This window comes from Erithacus rubecula (genome assembly GCF_903797595.1).
Source record: "Erithacus rubecula genome assembly, chromosome: 6".
NCBI lineage: Eukaryota > Metazoa > Chordata > Aves > Passeriformes > Muscicapidae > Erithacus > Erithacus rubecula.
Genome location: NC_136688.1, coordinates 18,398,483 through 18,424,548, shown reverse-complemented (window position 1 = coordinate 18,424,548; position 26,066 = coordinate 18,398,483). Strand labels below are relative to the sequence as shown.

At 44.3% G+C, this 26,066-nt stretch overlaps 1 protein-coding gene across 1 annotated transcript in view; it reads left to right on the top strand.

The window, feature by feature from the left end:
- The window catches only part of MICAL2 (microtubule associated monooxygenase, calponin and LIM domain containing 2), a 102,765-nt gene that overhangs the window by 26,943 nt on the left and 49,756 nt on the right, over positions 1-26,066 (top strand). The window contains exons 3-16 of the mRNA XM_079310109.1: positions 6,912-7,119; positions 7,736-7,852; positions 8,818-8,919; positions 10,648-10,803; positions 11,719-11,819; positions 13,353-13,610; positions 14,424-14,539; positions 16,126-16,252; positions 16,457-16,547; positions 16,637-16,784; positions 20,460-20,659; positions 21,182-21,294; positions 24,252-24,323; positions 24,842-24,991. Of these exons, the coding sequence (XP_079166235.1) occupies positions 6,912-7,119; positions 7,736-7,852; positions 8,818-8,919; positions 10,648-10,803; positions 11,719-11,819; positions 13,353-13,610; positions 14,424-14,539; positions 16,126-16,252; positions 16,457-16,547; positions 16,637-16,784; positions 20,460-20,659; positions 21,182-21,294; positions 24,252-24,323; positions 24,842-24,991 (1,959 nt within the window). The remainder of the gene's footprint in view (positions 1-6,911; positions 7,120-7,735; positions 7,853-8,817; positions 8,920-10,647; positions 10,804-11,718; positions 11,820-13,352; positions 13,611-14,423; positions 14,540-16,125; positions 16,253-16,456; positions 16,548-16,636; positions 16,785-20,459; positions 20,660-21,181; positions 21,295-24,251; positions 24,324-24,841; positions 24,992-26,066) is intronic.

Genomic DNA, 26,066 nt, shown 5'->3' with positions numbered 1-26,066 from the left:
TGGGCACCTGGGCCAGGGAGTTCAGTGCCTGCCAGCCCAGGTGCAGCCCTGGTACTGGCAGAGCAAGAGTGGCCAGTGCTGCTGAGGCAGGTGCCTGCATCTGCATTTCACCCTGCCTGGAATGCACAAACAGGCTCATTAAATGTGTAAATAAACACTGCTCATCTCCCTTCTGCTGCCTCAGATGTAGGTGTCACAGACTATTACACCCTGGGATGTGCAATTTGCTGCCAAATGTGTCTCCAGCTCTCTGCCACTCTTCTTGAAGCACACTTATTTTTTATGTTTTTCATCATTTTGTATGTATTTTCTGAGACTCTTTCCCTCAATAACAAGGGTTATTATGCACCACCTTTGTTTTCAGCCAAAAAAGGTATTGGAAATAACAGCTAGAGGTGCTGAAATGAAACTTTCACTGTGTGATGGGTTTTCAGCAGCCTGGTTTGTGGGTTCTATGAGTGCTGTTAACTTTCCCCACTAGCAGAAGCTTTCTTAAAAAATGTTGTGCTAAAGGTAAATATTCTTAATTCTGGTTGGTTGAACCATTCAAGTCCATCTTGCTTGCTGGAACTTTTGGATGTGTATTACTAAGAAGTGCTGGTTGGTAATTCATAGTGTTCTCAAATTGTAAGAAAAAATGTGAAAGGTAAAGGTATTGTCTACCTATGGTAAACTGGTTCATGCAAGCAACCAGTTAAACTAGAAAAAAATCAGATTATCATTCTTTTTGGAGCTCTATTGAGATTTATTAGTTAAATGTCTGTGAGTGCTAGCAGTGGAAATGCAGTGACTTTGAAGGCTGCCTGATGATCTGGGGGGAAAAAAAAATACTCCAGGAGCCCAGAACTGTTGCCTTGCCTTCTGATACAGTACTGCATTTTGAGCTCATCTATAGCTGATGATAGGATTAAATGATAAAGCTATTTTAAAGAAATAATTAAAATTTAAAAATCTGGATTCTGACTCAGATTTGATGTCTAGTTCTATATGGGCTCATTTACTCAGGACTGGATTCTAAAAGCCATGTCTGAAATGGATATTGATTGACATTTCACCTGATAGGAAAATGGATTTTAGAACATATTTGAAAATATTCTGTGAAATACCCTCACAGTAACTTGGCTCCCCACTTAGGTGGCAAAGCTTCCAAGTGGGAGCTCAGCTTGTTATTAGATTGTTGTGACGTTTGGTGCCTTCATTCCTTTCTCTCTCCATCAGCTCTTTGTCTCTGGATGTGTCTCTGGATGTGTCCTGGTTTCGTTCTGGGCTCTCCTGGCTGAGTTTTTGAATGTGGCCCCGGCAGTATCTCAGTGTGACAGGCGTGAGCCTACAGAAAACAGGCCAGGTACTCACATGCTGCCAGCCCTGCTCATGGCTGGGATAGTCAGGCAGCATTCTTTCTGCAAGGTTTATCTTGTTTTCCTTCTGATTGTTTAAGCAGCTGGCCAAGGAAAGAAAAGAAAGCAATCTCTTCTGGCTTTTGGGTGTGGGCTTGTTTTTCTTTTCTTCCCTGTGTTTTGGTTACAATGAAAGGCAGGTAAGAAAACAGCAAACACACTTAAGCCCTCCAACATCCTTTGGAATTATTTTGGGCTTTATTTGAGGAGAATTTTGGATTAAAGCATTTGCCTGGCTTCTGGTGGATATGTTTACAGAAATCAGTGTAACATTTTTTTGTTAGTAATGTCTAGGTTTTTTGGATAACTGGAACTGATGCAGGTCGACAGGAAGTTTCCAGTCGTACTTTGCTGTATTATGACTGTCAATTGCAATTTTTTTAAGAAGCATTTTTGCAAATTTTTCCAGAAAGTCTGAGATCAAGTCACCAGATTTAACAAATGCCACCTGAGAGAGCTCTTCAGAAAAGCTCCAAAGTCCTGACAGCTCTGATACATCATGGAAGGCACTCTTGGCTTTCTAACACCCTGAGGGTGTTAGAGGGGCACACAGCCCCTCGTTAATGTGTGGCATAGCAGAATGTGAGTTTCAGACGTCCTTCATACCATTGTTTTAATTTCAAACTATGGAAAGGGTTTTTTTTTTTAATACACAGGTCTAATATTAGTACATGTATCCATGTGGCAGAGAGGCTGGATGTACAAGTGTGTCCAAATACATCCAGGAAAAATGAAGGCACGTGCTTTTTTTCCATGTAGAAGCTTATCTTCCAAAACAGAGAAAAAAATCCCAGTAAAGATGAGCCAGATGAATGCAATAAATGTACTAATGTTTCACTTGTGGCATTTTGACTCCATAGAACAGGAGGGCAGTAAAGATAGATCCTGTGATCCCTGGCTGTGCGCGTCCAGCTGCGAGTGCAGCAGCTGCAGGACACGGGGCTGGGGAAACAGCTCTGGCCAAAGTCACCCTGCCTTGGGTGGCCTCACATCCATGGCACAGTCCTAGAGGAGAAAGAAAAATATGTTTATGCCAATCGCTGATCTGGGAGAGGACAAAACTGCACATTTCTGAGGTGCTCAGCTGGGAGTACAAAGGGTAAAATACTGGCGGGATTTAGAGCAGCAGTGGGCTTGTAGTGAGGCACTGAATTCATGCACTGACACAGGGTTTTGTTGCAGTTAGGGGTCTGAACTTCCCCAATAGTGGTATTTATGTGGTGTTCACTCTCTAAAAATGCCCATTTAGCAAGATCCAGCTAGTCTTAATAATATTTTAAGGTAGATTTTTAGGTCTATCTGTAGCATATTTAAGCAGTCTCCACATAACCCTTTGGAGAGTTAGGATGTCTCATTAAAATGCATCTAAGTGAATATTATTTTTGTCAAATGACACATCTTTTAACCTTAGCAATTCTATAAGGAGCTCATAAAACAGTGCAACAGAGAAAAATACCCTTTTAAAGGTTATATAATCTTTGTAGTAAAGTTTAATTAGCTCCTAGGTCTTCTTCCCCCCCCTTTCTTGGTGGGGGGGGGGGAAGGATGGAAAAATTAGTTTTTATTAAAGACAAAGCTTCAGCCTGTGACATTTTTAACGTTGTCTGAAGTGGCATATAGATTTGCATTTTACAGTGTCTCCCATGATGATGTTTCCAACTTTAAATTGATTATTCAGTGGGTTCAGGGTGCATTTGGCTGCAGTGCTGTATCCGGTGGCTGTCAGTGAATTTATGTGATAAAATCTGGGGCTGCAGATGGGAGATGAACTGTAAGTCAGTGAGTCAGGAATGTCCTGCTGAGCAGCCCTATTTCTGCCAGAAACATTTTCATATCTAGTCAAGGGGATGGGCTGGAAAGCATGGTGGTGGAGAAAGCTCCTGGTGGCCGTCTGCCTTAGCTGCTTATGCAGCTGTTTTTCTTGGGAGCCTTTCCAGGAGAGCATGTGTCACTGCTGTTCCAGAAAATGTCTTGTTTTGTGCCTGTCTCATGCTGCAGTGCATTAAGCCCTATCCCAAATAAACCCTTGTCCATATCCATGTGGGATGTGACCCTCTGGGATCAGCCCAGCCAGTCCTTGGTGCCTCCCTGTCACTTTGGGTGTTGTGTCCCTCTTGCTTTCCTGCCCTCCTATTTTGAGTCATATATTTATGCATTATATACAGGAGATCATCTCAAAATCCTGTGCCTGGCACAGAAGCCACTCTGCTACTGCAGAGGTGACTTGTGCTGCCATTTAGCTCAGCACTAGGAATATTTCCTGGAGATTTTTAACATTTGCCATTCCCAAATATACTCAGAGAGAGAAAGTAGCATCTCTTGCAGTCTGATTGACCCTTGAGTGGAGTCAAGCTTGTGAGAATTACCAAATTCTCTGTGTGTTAATATTAGCAAATGTAAGTGAAAATTTCTGATACGTTTTAATTGTAGAAGGAAGAAATCTGTGAAGTTCTGCTCTATTTCAGTCTGAAGATAAATAATGCATTGTGTACTGTGCTTGGTTGTAGTGTGGGACAAGATTTATACAGAAGCAATTATATTTTAGGGAATAGTACAATGCTTTTTAACAGTATCATAGAAACAGAGTATTTACTCAGCAACTTGAATAAACATCTAATAAAAAATATGCATGGGTTTATTAGTGTTTTATTGTTGAATGCAAAAATGTCCATGCTTTGCTTATTAAGTATGAATTTAAAGTGAAATAGTCCTAAGTTAGTCACTAGGCAACTATTACTGGCCTGGAAACTTGGATTTGTCTTGTTCAATGGGAATTTTGTAACCCATATCCTTTCTGTAATTTTGCCTTAACTTAGGTGCTGTTCTTGGGGAATGCGTTAAATTCACTGAAGCTTCTCTTTTGACAGAAAATATTCAGGTACATCTGCAGGCAGAAGATCAGCCATTTGTGCTAGGGATTTTCACCAAGGAAAATGTATTTTCTTGGTATTACCTGGCACTAACATGACATACTCTCAGTAGTAAAACAAGGTGTAACATCCCACATGATACTGATTCTTCAGGCAGGTCACAGAAATCTTATCCTTCATAAACTGCCCTGTAAAACTATACAAGACTTTCTCCCTTCATCTCCAGCTTGAGCAAGAAATATGCAAGAACTCTTTGTTCTTTTCAGCATCTGTTACTTGGAATGATTAGTAGGAGATGGTTTGAAAAGTCGAGTTGCCCTTTAGCTTTGTGGGGATGGTCTGGCACTGTTAGAAGGCAGTTGATGTGAGTGGTGATGTGGGCATTTGTTCACTCAGGATTGATTTTTTGAGGCTCCCTCGTGCAATGCCAGCTGTCATGATCTGTGTTAAATTGCAAGAAATTAGTTCCAAAAGCAGGTCCTGGTGAGCCTGGGGTAACAGGAGGGGGAAATAGGATGCCATTCAAAGTGTGTGCTGGGCTGGCTGCAGGAACGTTTCTCCTGGGACTCTTGGCAAGCAGAGCTCCAGGGAGTGGCAGGGGCCCTTCCCTGCCTTAACAAAAATAGGAACACAAATTTAGCAAGAATTACTTTTGCAAGGGTTTTGTGCTGGTTTTGACCCCAGAAGTTTCAAAATGGGATGAAGAAGTGCCAAGAGTAAGTTCTACACCAGCAGGAAGCGTCCTCAATAAATCAAAGAACAAATAGCTCTGTGATGTAGATAAATGTGTTTCTGGAGGTAACCATGGCTGGTGGCAAACATACAAGCATTTTTCATGGTGTCTCCAGGCAATTATGAAGATACTTTGTCAATGTGATAGGAGGAGGGGAGAGGGCAGAATCCTCCCTAAAGTGCTAACAGAGTGTGTTGCAAAGCACCAGCAGGAACGGAGGGTTTTCTGTGTGGGCTTTGTTACTTGGCAGGGTCTGCTATGACCAAATCTCCAAAGACTGCAGTTTCTTTTTATTTTTTATGTTCTTTAAAGTTGCATTTATTTGTGTATTATACAGTTGGTAAGTGAAAAAAACCAACCTCACCTTATCAGACCATGTAGGGGCTTTATTTGTGAAATGTTTCTAGCTGCCTGTCCAGCATGACTGGAAAACCCTGTAGCTGTGAAGGCTTTTTAATATTCATCATGCAGTGAGGAGTGTTCATCTGAAATTGCGAATTAAGTAAATTCTTTTAAGAGGTACAAAGCCAAATGGCTAAAGCAGCAGCCTGACTTGAATATCTCTGGTTAACAAAACACTTGCCTAAAGTGAAGCCAAAGCACCTCACAGGAGTCCTGCTTTCAATGGGAATTTATTGGAATTATTTATTAAATTGAAAAAATACATTTTTGCACTTCAATGATTTGGATTGGACAAAAGTCAACACCGGATACTTTTTGCTTAAGTTGTTAAATCTGAAAACAAATGATGACCAAACCAAAACAAATAAATGACTCTATTTTCTGAGATTGCAATGTGATGGGAACCAGGCTGGGATCCAGGGAGCCTGCAGATAGAGCTGTGCTTGCTCTGGAAGTGCAGTCAGTGTCTGGCTCTGTGTGCAGGACTCAGCAGCGTGTCTGACATGGGATTTTCAGCACAGCCCAGGCTGTGCTGGAGCTCTCCTGTCCTCCCAGACCCTCCTCAGCTCCCCCTGCTCCAGCCACAGCAGAGCTGGAACTCATGGCATGAGTTTTGTGAAGTCTAGGAGGGCTTGGGGCAGTGGAGGGGGTTTGTAGGAGGTATGGGAACATGGCATTGTCCAGCTATAAGACTGCTTCTAATAAGTTTTTAGTAATCAGTCAAGGAAATGTAAGCATTAGATATGCTTGGGGTTTTATGCTTTTCTGGAAATCCTTTACCTCTTAGTCTGTGAAAAATTACAGCTGTCAACTAAAATTTGGGCAGGAATCCTCTGTAATGGTTTTGGCTGAGCACACCCACACTCATATTTAAACTCCTTGAAGTGTGATTGCCCTAAAAGTGAGGGTGTTTAGCACTGGGTGAAATGGAATAGGACAGGATGAGTTTCCTGGCAGAACAGGACAAGTGTGCTGAGTTCCCTTGGCATGTCCAATGTCCATGCTTTACATCAGTAGGTGAGGCAGGCTGTTACATCCACCCTTGCTAGAAAGTGCTAACACTGTAAGGCTACTGGCTTATCATAGGTTTGTCCGGCAAATCTAGTAAATGTACACCCATTTCCTCTTTAAAATAAAAAAAGCCTGCACTAAGACCATTATTTCCTTTCCCCTCCCTTTTACACAACTGTAATGCTGCTTACTGCAAGCACTTGAGAAATGCTCAATGGAAGTTGGAAATGTACAAGCAGATGTTCAAACATGTTTGGCTTTTGCTGTTTTTTCTCTTACTTCTCTTCATCAGATGCTTTAAGCACTGTTTATCCTCTTTTTTAAATAGGTTGAACACCACATGTAACACAAAAAAAATCCTTTTCATCGATTTAAGGGAATTACTTGTTTGTGCTCTCAGCAGTGCAAGCCCAGTTGTATTTCAAGACATACCAATAGGTTAAGTTGGAAACTGTGTGGAAGTGCTACAAAACTCAGTGTCACACTTTTCCCTGGCAGTGTTTAATTATTGGAGGTGGCCCCTGTGGCCTGAGGACTGCCATAGAGCTTGCCTTCCTGGGAGCCAAGGTTGTGGTCGTGGAGAAGAGGGACACTTTCTCAAGGAACAATGTGCTGCATCTCTGGCCCTTCACCATCCACGACCTCCGGGGACTGGGAGCAAAGAAATTTTATGGGAAGTTCTGTGCAGGATCTATTGATCACATCAGTAAGTATCTGAGGGTGTGGGCACTGTTTGGGTAAGAGGTTACAAGGAGAAGAAGATTGGTGGAGACGTTTTTGGTTTGGCAGAAAGTTCATCTGCCTTAAGCATGTGCAAGTTCATGTGTGCACACAGAGGGGTAAAGAAATGGTCTTGTTGAAGCAAAGCTACAGTCTTATAGAGCAGATTTTTTTGTTAGTCTGGTAAGGTTAAACAACCAAGTTTTTGATTGTGAGGTATGGAGAATACTGATATTTACCTCCAGTATGTTGGAGATAGACACAAATAGCAGAGTGCACAGTTTTACAGGGAAATATGCTGTAAAACTTTGTATTCTGAAACATCCTGGTTAGCAGATCCTTGAAGTGTCATTAAGAGGCAAACCTCTACAAAAGCACTCTAAGAAACTCGACTGAAATGAGTTTTGCTGACAAGACTGTGCTGCAAGAGGAAAAGGAGGCGGAAGAGAACAGCATCCTGTGGTGGTTGCTCTGTTTGCAATGATTACAGCATGGGAAATAGAAATGCTGCATGTGTTCACAGTGGATTTCAGCTCTCCAGCAGGCTGGGGGCAGCTGGGGCTGCTTGCTTATCCAACATCTTTGTCACTTGCTCTCCACAGGTATTCGACAGCTCCAGCTCATCCTCTTCAAAGTTGCACTCATCCTGGGAGTGGAAATTCACGTGAACCTGGAATTTGTGAAAGTCCTGGAGCCTCCTGAAGATCAAGAAAACCAAAGTATAATTTATCATAGTACAGTTCTGTGCACAGCAACTTCTTTTTGTGCCTGATGCTACGTGAAGTCATACAAGGCAGTTTAAAGAAATTAGTTTTTTTGTCCCTCTTATTCAGCCAGCCTTCCTCTGTGCAGTTACAGGCATGATAAGTGTCAGTGTGACAGAGCACTGATAACTCTAAAAATACAACCCAGGCTGAGAGGCTGAGGTTTTGCACTATGCCTTCTGGCATGTGTTTGAGGCTTTGTAGGGAGTCTGGATGTGGCTTCTTGGGATCTTCTTGCAAAAACAGATTTTGATTGATAATATAAATATTGAGGATGGATTAAATGCCCAGGGGATTGTTTTATGTTCACATTTAATGTAATTCCCACTGGCACACAGAGTCTTATCAGCACTCTTATTCAAGATTTTTAAACCACAGAAATAGATTTCTAATTTTCTGGGTTTTTAAAATATTAGTATTTAGGATATAGTATCACTAAAACATTTTAAAACTTTAATTAAAACACTAGGTATCTCTTCAAAGGGTCATATAGTGACAGTAGAACAGGTATGTTGGTTTAAGTAGTTAAAAGAATATGCAATTTTAAAATATGGGCAAGTGCAAACACTCTCACATAATCAGCTTTGTAAAAAGATTAAATTTAGCCTTGTGATCATGCTTCCTTTTAATTTCTGTTTAGAAGACAATTAAAAGCATTAATGGTGGCATACAATTTTTTTTCTTTTAGTAGCCAGCTCTTCCTTGCTGTAACCACATGTGTACTGCCCTGCTAAGGTGGCTGTGGGGTCGTTTGTGAGAATCAGGTGCTTGAGCATCTTGTGCTGTGAGAGAAAGTTACTGCATTAAATAATCCAGAGAATGAGAAATGCCCCCTTTATCTCAGTGCCCTTTCCTCAGACTCTGAAATCAATTCTCCACTGCAATGCTGAAGAATTAATGAATGTCATTTGTGTTTTCAGAGACAGGTTGGAGGGCTGAGTTTCTGCCCATGGATCACCCTTTGTCAGAGTATGAATTTGATGTTATCATTGGTGCAGATGGCCGCAGGAACACGTTAGAAGGTGAGTGGATGTTTGTTTTTAGCCTTTTTAGGGGTCTTTAGGGTACCCTGAAAGATCTGACAGCCAGAGGAGAGCACAAAGCAGCAGATTGCCTTTCATTGCACAGTCAGTGTGAAAGCTGTTATTTTATGTGGCACCTTTTGGTTTTGTTGTTCAGTTGTAGCTCAAAATAAAAGACATTCAATGTCATTTCTGCTTCTGAGCTCTGTGTCTCTGCCCTGCCTACAGAATAAATGGTGGTGCCATTGGGCCTGCTTCAAGGTTAGCTAATTATGTGATGATTTAACTTGGAAGGAGGCTGACAAAGGGCATGTCAGGAATTGCATAGCCTTTGCTGTTGTGCTGTGAATTTGTCCTGTGTGCTTGAACTCATGACCAAAAAGGTGACTGCTAGGTGCTTAATGAAGGCAACAGAGGCTTTGCTTCTTTGTAAATGAGATGAACTTCAGAAGCAGTTACTCTAGAAACACTATCAAAAATAATAAATAGCTCTAAGGGTGTGGGAGAAGGGGAGTGAATGTTTCCTGATCAGTCACTGCTGAGGATTCAGACCAACTGAGCTGTATCTCTTGGAGAGACTGGATAAGCTGCTCCTGCATCACAGGAACAAACCTGTTACTTAATTATGTATTTCCCTTTTAACTGTAATTATATCCATGCTAGTTTCCATTCTCTAAGTACACTTTTTCCTTTTTTTTTTATTAGCTTCATAGTTTGTCTGCTTATTCTTTTATCTGCCAACCACAATGTGCTTACAGCTAATTCCTCATAATGCTGCACTGGAAATTTCCCTACATTGTTATCCAGCTGTCCACCATAAAAGACTGTTTGAATAGTCAGGCACCAGCAAAACCTTATTATTCTTATCTGAGCTGCAGAGTGTGTTGAGAGGTTAATGTTTATCATCATACCAGGATCCAGGGGAGTGATTGGTGTACAGAAGCTGATGTTGTCACATCAAATCTATCCCAGTGAAATAATGAGAGCATATCAAGAGGCACAGAGACAAAAATTCATAACCAATTTATTTCTTGTTGTAAAATAACATATTGTATGAAGTCATCAGCAATGGGATAAGGATACTCCAAGGATCCTCTGTCCTACTTCATAATTCAATTACAATGGAAAAACTTCAACGTGTGATTGCAAGATTGTGGCTTAGGGGGCTTTTTTCAGTGAAAAGTTCAAGAAAAGATGAAGCAAGGAGCTTCTTAACAACAGTTAAGCCACTGAATACTTTTCAATCCCAAATATCTGTGAAAAATGTCATTAGCTGGTACTGTGTGCACCTAAGCACTGCTACAGAGGTTTCTATTTTCCACATTGTTCTCTGCTGCTTTTGGCTGCTGCTCTCTTGCCTCTTTTTTCATGAGGTGTTTACCAGCTATATAATAAATACCTAACTTGCCATTTAGCATGTTAAAAATGCCTCCCTCCACTGAAATGGACCTGTTCTATTTCCAGACATGTCAAAATTTTTTTCATGTTTTTCTTTAGTCATATTTTTTTCCTTGACTTCTTCCCTTAGTTCCCCACCCAACCATTTTTTTTTTAGTCAGACTCTATGTTGAATGCAGCAGAGCTCCAGTTCTGCAGCTGAAGGTGGGAAGAAAAGATTCTTTACATTCAAGGGAATTTTGGAGGCATGATGGAATCCACTGATGGTGAGCTCCCTGCAAGTCCAGTCTGGAGTTTGCAGTGGTTTTAATCCCTGTCTTTGCTCCCCAGGCTTCAGGAGGAAGGAATTTCGTGGAAAGCTGGCCATTGCAATCACTGCCAATTTTATAAACAGAAATACAACTGCAGAAGCCAAGGTAGAAGAAATTAGTGGGGTTGCTTTCATCTTCAACCAGAAGTTCTTCCAGGACCTGAAAGAAGAAACGGGTGGGTGCATCCTCATTTGTTCCACTACCAGATACAAGAGGGAGCTCTGTGTGCCAGGCCACCCTCTAGTTACTGGTAACATCAGGTTTGAGTAATGTGGATGAAAAATTTCCAAGTGATAAAATGTTGTTGATGTCAGAAGCTTGCAGATGAAAGTGTCCATTTATGGTACAGTGGGATATTTTTTTTTAGCTTGGGTGTTGCCACATCATGGCTTGTTTTAGTGTTTAAATTTTTCTCAACTGCAAAAATGTCTGCTATGTTGAACAAATTTGGAAGAGCATTTTCAGGGCCCAGAGATTTTCCCTTAAGACATGATTTGTTTTGTTTCTATCTGTTCACATGCTGAACAGCTTAAACCCTTTGAAAAAGTCTCTGCCCTTCTGGGAGGAGTTTATTCCTGCTTTTTGATGTGTGGAGCTGATAAACTGAGAAGAGCTAGAATCTACCATAAGTACTAAAAATATAAACTGTGAAACACATCTTAATAGAGAGGAGTTTCAGAATTCACTGTCAGTACAATCAATTCTGTTGGTGATTTACAGCTTTTTTTTTTTTTTTTTAATATTATTATAATTGAAACCAAACCAGTGCCAGAGCCCTAGCAACCCAAAACCCACTTTGTTCCTTGGTATAACCCTGTTCTAGCTCAGGAGCTGTTAATGCTGTAGTTACCTGGCTGTTCCCTGACAGAATGCTGAATAACTTCAAGCTGTGCTGAGGAAAACTCCTGTTGGGCAAGACCAATCTCCTCTCTAGTGTTGTTTCCTAGCTTTTTGCCCACTAATCCTTTATCTCAGCTGGGAGAGTGGGTACATCCCAGGAAGGAAAGGCACCTGCTGGGATCAATCCCACATTTGTTAGAAATGACACAGGCAGGGCACAGCTCTCTGACAAATGTGTGTCTCTTTTCAGGGATTGACCTGGAGAATATTGTTTACTACAAGGACAGCACACATTATTTTGTGATGACAGCAAAAAAGCAGAGTCTTCTGGACAAAGGAGTGATTATTAATGTATGTAAAAATGCTGGTTAACCCCTGTTGTATTTACTTGGCCCAGAGTAAGTGTGAGCAGCTGCATAAATGCTGTTGCATGTTAGAGAGGGTGTTTATAGACTTAATCACTTCATGCAAGCTCAGGTCACTTGGATCTTGCTCTGATGTTTTTAGAAATTGCTTTTCCCTCCAGTCAGCTCAAAGTTTCTGCAGAGAACTGAAAATCATACTTCCTAAATTAATCAGGTTTGAAACTGGCTGAAGTGGGATCTTGACTCACCCTGGAAGTACGGGGTGGCATCATCACAGCAGAAAATGAAAACCTCAGTTGTTTAAGGGGAAACTTAGCACACCTATGTTCAGTTTTTTCAGGCAAATAAGGAAGCCTAAAAACCTACCCCAGGCTGAATTGCAGATTCTCTAAAGTGGGAAAAACATAAAGAAGGCTGTAAATATGATGACCTTACCTTTCAGGGGTCATTGGGTTTTGAGGTATTTTTTTCTTTTTCTTTTTTTTTTCATTTTTCTTCTTCTGTAAAATATAGAGTTTATTTTCATTTGTTTCTAAAAAGTGTTATGGCACCACTTAAATTTCCCTTCCTGGAAACTCAAGAGAGGTCAATTTTTCTTGCAAAGCAAGACTGTGCCAAAACAGCCAAGTGTAATTTCCTGAAGGAAGTACTTGTGGGGAGCTGTCAGAAGGTCTCTTGGCTTTCTGATGGGACCACTTAGCTCAGTGCCAATGACTCCCTGCCCTTTGGGAGCCAGGGGCTCCTAGGGCAGAGCAGGGAGAGAGGAAGGCTGGAATCCTGTGGGGCTGATGTTTGTAGGTGGGGGCAGTCCCAGGGGATCCTTGGGGAGTTTGGAGCAGAGGAGCAGCAGCTGTGGCTCATCAGAGCTGTTTTCCTGACCTACTCACCTCTGAGTGGAAAAAAAAAGCCACCTCAGTGTGTCTGGAACAACTGGGCTAATAGGGGTTCTGTGGTATCATCTGTGATTAGGGGTCTCATCCATGATTAGGCTGGAAATAGAACCTGTCTTATTAATAATCACTGCCTTTAAGCAGGATGACCTGTAAAGGCAGGGCCTTCACCACTCTGGCCATAAAACACCCCAGCCCAAAAATGAACAGAAAAGCTGCTAAGATCCAAGTTTGGATGTGGAGTTGTTCCTGAGGTGTCAGCCAGACCTGGAGGCTGAGCCCCATGTTACAGCAGCAGTGTTTCTGCTCTCCTGTGGATTCAGAGGTGGGGTGCACACTTTTCTGTGTGTGCAGAAAAGCCTTGCAGTGATGTGGACAGCATCTTTTGTTGTGAGGGAAGCAAACATCACATAACCAAGGAGCTGGGAGGAACTATAATATTTTATTGCAAACAAAGCTGCTCGTTCACTGTGGGCAAGGAGAGTTTCTTTGGGGCAGTACCTGTGAACCTTTTGGAGGAGATGACAAGTGTCACTTGTTTCTTGTTGCTATGAGATGTGTGAGGCTGCAGTGTTCCAGTTCAGAGAGGATATTGGAGTTTCTCACCCCACATCCTTGTCTTCTTGCAGGACTCCATTGACACTGAGCTGCTGCTCTGTGGGGAGAATGTGAACCAGAGCAATTTGCTGTCCTATGCCAGAGAAGCTGCTGACTTTGCAACCAACTACCAGCTGCCTTCCTTGGATTTTGCAATTAATCACTATGGGCAGCCAGATGTGGCAATGTTTGATTTTACCTCCATGTATGCATCTGAGAATGCTGCACTGGTGAGAGAGAGGCACAGGCATCAGCTCCTGGTGGCCCTTGTTGGAGACAGCTTGCTTGAGGTACATCCTGGAATGCATTCCAAGTAGTGTTTTCAGGTTTTTTATGCTATTTCCTTCATCCAACCACTCAAATCTGCCCTTCAATGTAAAATATCCTCTTTTATATGTCCTGACACAGTGGTACCTTCTTTGGAATAACTTTTTCTCACCTCTTTTCTTTTCTTTTTTTTTTATGCCATGGTTTGTCATAGCTAATTCTTGGCTGGCAGCCTCTGGCTGAGATCCTGTTTTGCTTTATGCAAGTTTCTGTCTGAAAACTGTGAGCTCTGTGTCCTCAGCTTTGGGTGCATGGCATAATTTTACTGAATTCCATCATAGACAAAAACTTGATCCAAATTATTATTGCAGCCTCTTTGCCTTAGTACCTTTCCTGTTTTTTTTTTTTTTTCTGAAGTGAAAAGTGTATGCTGCAACTTTTTTTTAAGCTCATGCTGAGGCATTTGAAAAGAACAGTGCAAAGCAAATTTAGAAGGTGAGAAGGGCATCTTTTTTGTTGTTCCTTGATTAATTATCGAGTCTTTTTTTTTCTCAGCCTTTATCTTTTGAGACTAAGACATATGCTGTTAAATATAGAACTTTAAAAAAGGAAAAAGTGAAATAAATAATCTTTTTTTCCCTATCTAATACTTAAAGGAGAGGCACAAAATGCCTGTAAGAGAGATTCATTTTGACTCGTGTCAAAATTAGTTTTGTATTTTGACCCTTTGTGGGTTTTTTACTAAGATGCTATGAAACCTTAGACTCCAGACTCCCACTGGGAGCTGCTTTTGTGGTGAGAAGTGCCAAGGTCTGAAGTGTGGGTGTGTGTTGCAGCCCTTCTGGCCCATGGGCACTGGCTGTGCCAGGGGGTTCCTGGCTGCCTTCGACACGGCGTGGATGGTGCGCAGCTGGGCGCAGGGCAAGCCCCCGCTGGAGATCCTGGCTGAGAGGTGAGTGCTGCACCCCACACAGCTGCCCTTCAGCTTCCTGGGCGTCCTGGCACTGGCCCCCAGCACAGCACTGCTTTTCTCCCTGGGGAAGGCTTCCACATTGAATGGTGGAGTTGGAATCACAGGCGCGTGGTTAAGATTTCACATGGTAAGAGATGGAAATTTAGGGGTTTTATGATATAGTAATAGGTATGGGGCAAGATGGAGGATTTGGGGTGTTGTCTCCTTTTGGTGCTCATCTTCCTTCTTCATAACAACAGGTAGTTGTTTGTGGTTGGACAGTTAGTGCTGCACTAAAAGTCACAGGAATTTGGTCAAAAGTATAAATAATATAGGTGTTAATTCTCTGTTAGACTGCTTGGCTTTAACAAATCTTGTGGCAGCTGGATCTTCCTCCACTTTTCTCTTCTCTAGCAGGTGGCTAGAGGTGTTGCTGAGCTCTCTGTACTTTAGATAAGATTTAATAAACAGCCAAGCCTAACATGAGAAAATCCATTTCCCTCATGTATTTTTTAATCCTGGCTCTGAGTGAAAGCAGAAGAAACTTCAGGCAAACCACTAATTAAGTGGTGCAAACACACCACCCTGTTACATGGCCCCAGCATTTCCAGTACTGTGAAGAGCCACAGTGGTGCTGGAAAGCAGTAGGCTTCAGAATGCTCTCAGGAGAAATGTTATTAGGGTGCAAATCACTGATTTATACCACTTAAGTGTGATCCTTGAAGAAATGAACTGAAGAGACCTTGTATCAAAAACCCCAAACCTCCAGCCATCTCAACACCTGTGGAGAAGCTAAAATAAAATCCTGAAGGGAATCTAAACAAATAGTTCTTCAACACTAACAGCTTTGAGAGTTGATCTCTGATTTTAACTCTGCAGTTTGGCTTAGTGGTGCTCTCTTTAGGCTGATAAATACGTGGCAAAGGAGAATTGTTATAATGCTGCACCAGAAGCTTTTTTTGACTGGAGCAAGAAAACCTGGTGTCACCATGGTCTGATGGTTGAAATTGCTGACTTAGGTCCTGCTGTGTTCCAGCTGCCCAGGCTGTTTTGGGGCAGATATGTAATGGGGAGAGTCATGGCTGTGGGAAGGCAAGCAGGAGCTTTACTAACCCCAGCACTTTGAGGTACAAGCCTGTGGGATGACTCAAGCAGGGCCTAGTCCCAAATGGAAAATTGAACAGCATAGGAAAAAAAAGCTGTGGTGGTTATAGGAACTGCAGGATGACAGGATTTAGTGCTGCTATGTGGTAAAGAACTTACTCCTTGAGTAGATGTTAAAGCAAAACCAGATGACTGGATGATGTAATCTCCTTTTTTATTTTTTCCCTTCTTTTTCTTGCTCACTTCCTGCCTCAGGAAAATATGGGCATAAGCTCTTAGTGTCTGTCTTGTTGTCCCTTTTCTGTCTGGCATCCTTCTGTTGAGTGAGGATAAGAAGTGGAATGGATGCATTTAGTCTGTAACACTTGTCCTGGCAGAGCCAAAATAAGTTTCAGGCAGCTGCAAAAAGAAAAAAAACCACTCTCTTTATATAATAAATATTTATTCTAATACATAACTCTTGCATCTTTTTCCTCTGCAAGAGAGAGCATTTATCGACTGTTGCCTCAGACAACCCCTGAAAATATTAATAAGAACTTTGACCAGTACACCATCGACCCAGGGACAAGATACCCCAACTTGAACTCCAGCTGTGTTCGACCTCACCAGGTCAGTACTGGAAAGGCCTGCTTGTGAAATCACTTCTTTTTCTGTCAAGGGTAAATAGAGCTGCAAGGAGTGTGTAAACAAAATCTTCAGGAGACTCCTTAATTTAGAACCAGCTGCTGATAAAGTTAACCTGGAAACAAAACAGATTTTTTTTTGGTTTTTTTTTTTGTCTGGTGTTATGCTGGGAATTGCTTTTCCTTGTAGGTGAGGCAATTATATGTTACCAATGAGCTGCATCAGTGTCCTCTTGAAAGGGTGAGCTCCATCAGAAGATCAGTGAACCTCAGAAGACAAGGTAAGTGGCACCTCCTGTTTGCTGTGCCTTCCCATTTGCTTCTGAGCATGCAGAAGCTGACAGAAATGTTTGCTGTCCTGTTTGTGCAGAGTCAGATATTCGGCCAAACAAGCTTTTGACGTGGTGCCAGAAGCAGACAGAGGGGTACAGGAATGTGAATGTCACTGACCTGACCAGCTCCTGGAAAAGTGGCCTTGCCCTCTGTGCCATCATCCATCGCTTCAGGCCTGACCTCATGTAAGTGACACCTGTGGAGCTCCCTGGCTGGGGCATCTGGGCACTGTGACACCAGCCAGGACACCCCTGACACTGCAGCCCCTTCTGTGGCTGCTTTCTGCAGGGAGGTGCACACCATGGCCAGGTTTGGGGATGGTCAGGGTGGGGTTGGCTTTGCTCTGTTCCTTCTGTATGCCCTTGCATGTTGTTTAAAATGAAATAGATGTGTTTTCAAAGAGCTAGGAAGGCTTTGAACCCTCTGATTTATCATGTTTGTAGGAGTCATGTGTCTGTCTAAAACGAGGTTTGCAGTTCTGGGGGAAGGTGTAGAGCTGTGTTCCCAGATCCCTGGAGTCAGGTTTTAGCTTTTGTTTGAAAGCACAGCCATGAAACAGTCCTGAGTTACAGAAATGCTGTGTGAGCCTGGAGTGAGCCATCCTCTGTGTGCTGCACTGGCTGCTGTGACAGTCAGACAGGGAAATGTGAGTTACAGAAATGGTGTGAGCCTGGAGTGAGCCATCCTCTGTGTGCTGCACTGGCTGCTGTGACAGTCAGGGAAATGTGAGTTACAGAAATGGTGTGAGCCTGGAGTGAGCCATCCTCTGTGTGCTGCACTGGCTGCTGTGACAGTCAAACAGGGAAATGCTGGACCAGGAGATGGAGGTTTTGCACAGATCTGTCCAGGAGAGCACAGAGCCCTTTCACATGGGCACAGCAAGGGCTGGGCCTTGAAAATGAGCTGCCCTAAGGGTTGAGTGTGAGCCAGCTTTCCCTTTTTGGCACAGTTTCTGGTGTCCTAGTGCTGCATGACCCAACTTCATGCATCTGAATATTCTGTAATGTCCCATAGTTAGATACAAGTGTGTCAAAGGAGTCAGGAAATGGCAATTGCTGGCACTGCTGGCTGCAGTCAGTGGGGTGACTCTCTCTTCTCACCAGTTCCCAAAATGCAGTGGATGCATTCTCTTGTCTTCCTACAGAGCCTTAGGAGGCACACATGAATTGCTGTCTACCTCCCTTTCTTGTTGGTAAATGAAAGGAATGGTTGAGCTTTTTTATGAGGTGTGATAAATTGAGAAAAATAGGAGTGGTACCTAGGGTGCTTGTTTGTACAGTTTTGCCAGAAGAAGAGCTGAGACTTTAGGAATATGATATTTTTTTTTGCCTTGGGTTAGTTCAAAACAATTGGAAGTATGGCTGTTTTTGGGGGAGAGGGTACAGAAAGCAAAGTAATCTTTGCTGCCTGTGGAAAACATGTTCTTTACACTGCTCTCTATGAAGTGGATAAATTTATCTTCCTGAGCTAACAGACCTCCTGCTGTTCAATTAATGTTGTGTTTGGATCTTGTTGGCTTTTTGTATTCAATGAGCCTGCAGGAGGACTTGGCTGGATGAACTCCAGGCAGGCAGGAAAGGTGGCTGCCAGTGACAGCCCCCAGCTTCAGAAATGGGCAGTGGGTGGGAGAGGGAGGAGGAGAAATGCTTTGGGGATTCAAAAACTCACATTCCACTGTGAGGAGAAAGAAACTACCCTGCTTGGAGCTTTGTAATTTATTCACATGTTTATTTTAATCATGAATTTTGGAAGCTGTTCAAAAGATCAGAGTCTTAGAATAGGTCACATAGAAAATGGATTAGAGAGTGGATAACAGAGTTCCAGATGTGTGATGTACTTATTTAGTGCACTGCTAAATTCAGCTGGGACCTGGACAGGAGGTCCCTGCTCAGACTGTGCATGTAACACTTTAAAAAAGGAAAGGTGGTGCCTGTGCATGTGTGTGCACACATACAGCATGCTACTTCCTTAGAATGCTGTCCTGAATTTATTCCTCCTTGTTTTGATGATTTATAGAACTAATTGAGCCTAAGTCATCTGTTGCCAATGGATGAAGCCTGTAGTAGTTCAGCTGTATTTGGAGAAGGAAAAGGTTTCTTAGCACTTAAGAAGAATTGCATCTCTCCATAAATAAGAGGATCTTTTCTTGTGGGACTACATCAAGGTCCAGTTCAGTGAAAAACTTTGTAAACTGCAATTGTGGCAAATAAAAAATATTTTTGCAGAAAGGGGATTAGTGTGAGGCTCTTACTTTTAGTACTGTGTATACACTAGGATCTGGCCCAGTGAGATGTCCATGCACATGTTCCTGGTGCATATTGTACCATGGGCATGGCAACAACACTCTGTGTTCCCAGGGCAGCAGGCAGTCAGTGTGTTCCCAGAAGGAGCAGGGATGCAGTGCTGTTCCCAGAGGAAGCAGGGATGCAGTGCTGTTCCCAGAGGAAGCAGGGATGCAGTGCTGTTCCCAGAAGGAGCAGGGATGCAGTGTTATTCCCAGAAGGAGCAGGGATGCAGTGCTGCTCCCAGAAGGAGCAGGGATGCAGTGCTGTTCCCAGAAGGAGCAGGGATGCAGTGTTATTCCCAGAAGGAGCAGGGATGCAGAGCTGTTCCCAGAGGAAGCAGGGATGCAGTGTTATTCCCAGAAGGAGCAGGGATGCAGTGTGTCCCCAGGGACCCCAGGGATGCAGTGTGTTCCCAGGGACCCCAGGGCTGCAGTGTGTCCCCAGGGACCCCAGGGCTGCAGTGTGTCCCCAGGGCTGCAGTGTGTCCCCAGGGCTGCAGCGTGTCCCCAGGGCTGCAGTGTCCCCAGGGCTGCAGTGTCTCCCCAGGGCTGCAGTGTCTCCCCAGGGCTGCAGTGTCCCCCCAGGGCTGCAGTGTCCCCCCGGGGCTGCAGTGTCCCCCCGGGGCTGCAGTGTCCCCCCGGGGCTGCAGTGTCCCCCCGGGGCTGCGTGTCCCCGTGTCAAGTGTCCCGGGGCTGCAGTGTCCCGGGTCCCCCCGGGGCTGCAGTGTCCCCCCGGGGCTGGCAGTGTCCCCCCCGGGGCTGCAGTGTCCCCCCGGGGGCTTGCAGTGTCCCCCCGGGCTGCAGTGTCCCCCCGGGGCTGCAGTGTCCCCCCGGGGGCTGCAGTGTCCCCCCGGGGCTCAGTGTCCCCCCGGGGGCTGCAGTGTCCCCCCGGGGCTGCAGTGTCCCCCCGGGGCTGCAGTGTCCCCCCGGGGCTGCAGTGTCCCCCCGGGGCTGCAGTGTCCCCCCGGGTCTGCAGTGTCCCCCCCGGGGCTGCAGTGTCCCCCCGGGGCTGCAGTGTCCCCCCCGGGGCTGCAGTGTCCCCCCGGGGCTGCAGTGTCCCCCCGGGGCTGCAGTGTCCCCCCGGGGCTGCAGTGTCCCCCCGGGGCTGCAGTGTCCCCCCGGGGCTGCAGTGTCCCCCCGGGGCTGCAGTGTCCCCCCGGGGCTGCAGTGTCCCCCCGGGGGGTGCAGTGTCCCCCCGGGGCTGCAGTGTCCCCCGGGGCTGCAGTGTCCCCCGGGCTGCAAGTGTCCCCCCGGGGGCTGCAGTGTCCCCCCCGGGGCTGCAGTGTCCCCGGGGCTGCAGTGTCCCCCCGGGGCTGCAGTGTCCCCCCGGGGCTGCAGTGTCCCCCCGGGGCTGCAGTGTCCCCCCGGGGCTGCAGTGTCCCCCCGGGGCTGCAGTGTCCCCCCGGGGCTGCAGTGTCCCCCCGGGGCTGCAGTGTCCCCCCGGGGCTGCAGTGTCCCCGGGGCTGCAGTGTGTCCCCAGGGCTGCAGTGTCCCCAGGGCTGCAGTGTCCCCAGGGATGCAGTGTCCCCAGGGATGCAGTGTGCTCCCAGCAGCTCCCAGTGCCCTGTCCCCGCAGAGATTTCGAGGCGCTGCCGGTGGATGATGCGGTCAGCAACAACCAGCTGGCGTTCGACGTGGCCGAGCAGGAGTTCGGGATCCCGCCGGTGACCACGGGCAGGGAGCTGGGCTCGGCCGGGGAGCCCGACAAGCTGAGCATGGTGCTGTACCTGTCCAAGTTCTACGAGCTGTTCCGGGGCACCCCGCTGCGAGCTGTAGGTGAGCTCACCCTGCTGTGCCTCTGCGGAGGGCGGCTCCTCTTCCCGGCTGCTGGCCAGCACTGCTCTGCACCCACGAGCCCTTTCCAGCTGAGCCATCGGGCCTGCAGGAGTCACCTCTCCTAACACAGGAAAAGGGGGGAAAATTGATGGAAGACCAAGGTTTTGTGGGCCCTTGGTGGTTTCAGGGGGGAGGAGCTGCCTGACCATGAAGGTCAGGTCAGGTACCAAGCTCTGCTGTGGTAGGGATGATCGCACACAGCACATCCATGCTTCTGTTTTTCTTTTTTTAAAAAACATTGTATGTACTTTTCTATTATGTATATATTATTATTTATTAATATTATGTATGTGTTATTGTATTATGTATATACAATCTACCACATTGTATATATTCACTTTTACTTCCCTGTGTTTCCTATATATAATTGCTGCCGGCACACAACTGGAAAGTTTTGCCGTAGTCAGAATAATTAAAGAACAAATCTAGGTAAATACCCTAAGCAGCTGTTCTTTTCAACAGATGCTGCTGAGAAGCAGAATGGAGAGAATAATGATCTTGGTTCAGCAAAACCATCGAATTTCATCTTTAATAATTATATCAATTTAACTTTGCCAAGAAAACGAGTACCAAAGGTGAGTTGTGAAGCAAGACTTGCCCTATGAATCTTTTTTTTTCTGAAAGGATGAAAATTAACTTTCAGGCTCAGAAATAAGGGGTTTATGTATACACTGCTATAATTTTCTGAGCTATTTCTACCTGCAAGAAAAAGAGTCCTGTAGCTGTGTATTCTTGGAGTTAAATATACAGCCATTCTATTACATACCAGCTCAGATAATCAGTGCTGTGCTAGACTGTTTATTGATTGAGAGGGACTGCTGCTTTTTGGAAAAAAAAAAAAAAAAAACCCACAGTGATTTGCACAGTTTGTGGATGCTGTCAGGGTTCTGAAGGGAAGCTTTCCAGCTCTTACAGGATAAACCTGCAGTGGTGACAAACAGTGGGCAGGGTGCTCAGCAGCTCTGGGATAACAATCTCTTAGTCATGCCCATGTACTTTTCTCTCTTGGTCACTTATTAATGAAAACTTACTGACAGGCCCTGTTATGGTCCTGTGTTATAAAAATATCCATGCCCATACATGCTGTGATTGGGGACTACAGAGCCTTGAAGGCAGGGCCTGAGTTAACACATGCACACATCTACTGCATTTCTCAGTATTTTAATATACTGCTTTTTGAATTTATTACTCTCTTTTCTTGTAAAAATGTGATTTTTTTTTTTTTCACCTGAAGAATTACTCCAGAATTTCCAGATACTTCCTACACTGACTTTTGTCTTGAGTATTTTCCATCCACAAACACTTTTTCAAAACCTGTAGGCAGCCAATTGTCTGGTAATTCAAATATCCTTGTTAGGAAATTATTTTTTGTGCCACCCACATATAAACAAAACTGACATGGTTCCCAGATATCCAAACACTGAAAAACCAAACAGGCAGAATAAACTTTGCTTTTTCTCGTGGGTGACTTCTAAAGAAGAAGAACCTTCATCATGACCACAATGTTGATTTTCAATGAGTTGTTTGCAGAAGTAAGTAGATTTTTAGCAGTGGGGAGAGCTTCCCATTTCAGAGCCCTAGAGCCTGTGATTAACCTCCTGTCATGAAATAAGCCTTCTGTCATAGCAGGAGCTGCAGCTCCTGGCAGTGCATGAAAGCACGAGGTGCTTTGCTTGGAGGGCCCCTGTGGTTTCACACTGCAGGGGCTCATTGGGAACCAGAAGTGGAAGTGTTATTTCCCAAATCAGCTTGGGAAACGAAGCATTTTGTGTGAGCTTTTGCAGCTCTGTCCTGGTTGGGCTGTGAAACCAAGCAAGGTACTTGGGTTAGGACAGATTTGGGAGTGCCATAACCAGCTGAAACTGGCTGGGAAGTGAAGCTCCTTGGAAAGCAGCTGCTTGAGTGTTAGGGTTCAGTTTTAGGGTTCTTTCCTCTGGAAAAAGTGGTGCTGAGGATTAGCAAGATGTGTAGACATCATCTGTTTTGTCCAGGCTTTAGGAGAGCAGAGTGTTGCTGCTGAGCTTCCCGTGGCATGCAGTTTGTCCTGGGAGTGGGCTGGAGGAGGGATCCTTATCTGGGCACAGGAAGCAGAGCCTGGAGCTGGGGTGGCTGTGGCTGTTCTGGCAGCCTGTGCTGAGCTGGATCATGTTTTCCATTCTCTGAGTGTCAGCCCTGCTGGAGAGGAACTGAGATTTCCTGTGCTCCAGACTAATAAATGAATGGAGGTGTTTACACAATGCAGGGCGCAGCCCTTTTGGAGTCTTGCTCGGCAATTAAATTGCTTTGTCTTTCACTTCTTTGTCAGCATGTTAATGAGAGTCCTTTATGTCAGATTTCTGAAAAGGAGCATCTTGCTTCCTCCATTCACTCAAGCAAAATCTGCTTTTATGTGGCCAGGGTTTATTATGCAGAATACATTGTGCTGTTGTGTGTTCACCCTTTCTGGGTGGACTGACGACTGTAGGTACTGCAAAGCTGGGTTATATTGATCTGCTGCATGAAAGACAACGTAGCAAAAGCAGACAAAGCAACTGAAATATTGTCATCTGATTCTTATATTGTCATCTGATTCCTTTGGTGTTTGCCCACAAGTTGTTTGGGATTACTCATCTTCAGTGCACAGTGATTTATTGCAAGCAGTCTATATGCTAAAAGGAAGCCTGCATTCTTTGATCTTTCTCTCTTTATTGGTTTTTGGGGATTTTTAAGTTGAGCAGGCACTAAGTTGCAGCATGGGTAAATGCAAATAATGTAGTTTATTGTTCATAAATGATCACTGTATCAAATCTTCATGACTGAGTGTTAAGAGAAGTGATAAAAATTTCCAAGCCCTGACTACTTTTCAAGTTTGTGCAGACTGAGCATGAAATATTGCTGATTGTGTAATCTCTGGTTGAGTAAAACAATGAAATATGTGTGTGGCTTGAGCACAAAAGAAGCAATTAAGTATTGTAATGTTCAACCAGAGTCAGGGAGGTGAACCTTATGAGGGAGACAGACCTCTAAGGCAGCCAGTAATTGCTCAAAAAAGGAAGTGTGACTGTGCTGTGAATTCATGCTCTGCATGCAGACAGATGGGTTAAGAGAGGTTTGGGGGCTATAGTGAAAGAGTGAGGGGTTTCTGGGTTTTGTTACTTCTGTGGAAAACAGTGCAGTCTAGCTGAGAATTCACAGAATAACTCGTGCTGTAGAACCTTTTTCTTCAAGGACGTGTTAGTGCTTTATGAATTAGAAACTCCTCAGCAGTGAAAGAGGGAAGGATAAACACCCAAGCTGTAGGGGCTGTGTCCAGCACAGTGTTCTCACACACTGGAGTCCAGTGAAAGCTTCAGCCAGGGCCTGTGGTTCAGCTTTTACTGCAGGAGGAGCAATCCTGCTGAGCTGGATGGGGCAGTGAGACCCCCGATGCTGGCACTGCCCCTGGGCACAGACTCACCTGCCTGGGGATGGGACTGCTTATCCTGGAGGAGCTGCTGGGCTCAACTGGGAACTGCTGCACTAACTGGAACTTGCTCTGGCTTGGCCCTTTCAGGCTGAAGGGAAAGCAGAAGAAAACGAGACAAACAAGAGGCGTCGGAAAGGACTCTTTGGTGTCTTTGAGCAGGTTGGTGTTCAGTGGTGCTCACCCCTGTCCAGCTCCCTGGTGGGAGGGGGAAAAAACCTCTCCCCTAAAACCTTGAATTTACTGTGGCATGCACTAAAGAAGAGCTAAATGAATTTAAATCGTTTGGTAAGGAGTAAAGCACTGGCTAAATTGCACTAGTTTTTTTTTCTGACACAAGAACGTTTTAGGTATTGGGGATTTTTTCCTTTTCCTAATTCAGCTATTTAGACAATTTTTGATTTGAAGAGTTTGCAGCTTGGTTTCTAGCTCTTCTCTGAGGAGTCAACTTTGTGACTCTGCTTTATGAATAGCAGGACTGATTAACATTTCCTTTTACTGTACTCTGGGACCCAGAATATATTTTTTGGTGACTTTTGCATGCTAAACATGTCATTTTAGTATACTGCAGACTGTATTTCCTTTCACCCTTTGCTGATAAGGATGTTATCTCTCTCACCTCTCTCTTCACGAGTGCCATAGGAAACCTAAGAAAAACACAGTTTGTTGTTTCCTTGCAGACTGCAGTCTTGGAAAGCCAGGGAACAAACAATGGGAAAGAACAGAGTGACAGCAGAGAAGGACTGAACCAGAACAAAGTCAAATCAATGGCAACTCAGCTGCTGGCAAAGTTTGAAGAGAACACTTCCAATACAACTCTACGGAGACAGGTAGGTCATAGATGAACATGAAAGTCATCTCTGAAATTAAACTGTGGTCCCTCCTTGTGAAGGTGGTGCAAATTTCCAAGGGAAGACAGGAATCTGGTTGAAGTGGGTTGTCTTTTTTTAATACTTCATGCAAATTAGAAGTATTTCTCTCAATGCTTGGTAAACAAGTACAACTCATACAGATCGACTAATTCATCTGAATATAAGATATTATTACATGTTATAGTGTCTAGAAATCTCATGTGAGTGAGTGTGGAATCTGTGTTATTTGGAAGTCTAAGCTGGCTGCATACAGTATTGCAGAAGGCCTGTTGTTGCCTGTGTTTTTCAAATAAAGGACACTGCATATCCTGTGGAGTCTGTCTTTATGGAAGATCTAGGAACTGTCAAAAGGAAACCTAATCTTTTGCAAGATGTGTCAGGCTGCCATTTCCATTCCTAGGCAGAGTGTTTGTGTGTTGTACAGCATTTTCATGGTTTGTTGTTAGTGTGACTGGAGGCGTTTTAAAAACAATCCCCTGCTGCCAGGGTAGGGATGAGAAGCTCAGAATCACACTTCAGCCAGGAACAGGTTGAATCAGCAGAGTTTGGACCTGTCACCAGAAAGATCTGAAGGAAGGATGAGCAAGGTGTGCATATTTTGACAAAGATGGTGGCTTTTTAAATTTCTTTGTCCTTGTATCTGTTTATTTTAAATATTTAGGTCCTCCAGTAGGGTAGGCTTTATAGATGCCCAGTGACTTTCTCTGTCCTTGAACCAAAGTTGTTTGCACACTACCTGGCTACTTGTCAATGCCCTGAGCTTTCTGTGTGTGGTACGTGGCCAGAGATTTCCTTGGCCATGCTGAAGGAAGTTATTTTGATCATAAACTCTGGTAAAAAGTACTGAATGTGTTCAACTTTAAGTGTATCTTTGATGGTTGGAGCTGCTAATAAAATGTGTGGGCGGAAAAAATCTGCAAAATGTGTTGTTGAGCTTCATAGTAATGTGTCTTTAAAAGCAGCTTTTACTTCTTTCTGCCTCAGAACTTCTTTGAATCCTATTTACTGTCTGTCTTTTTTTTTTTTCCTCCTT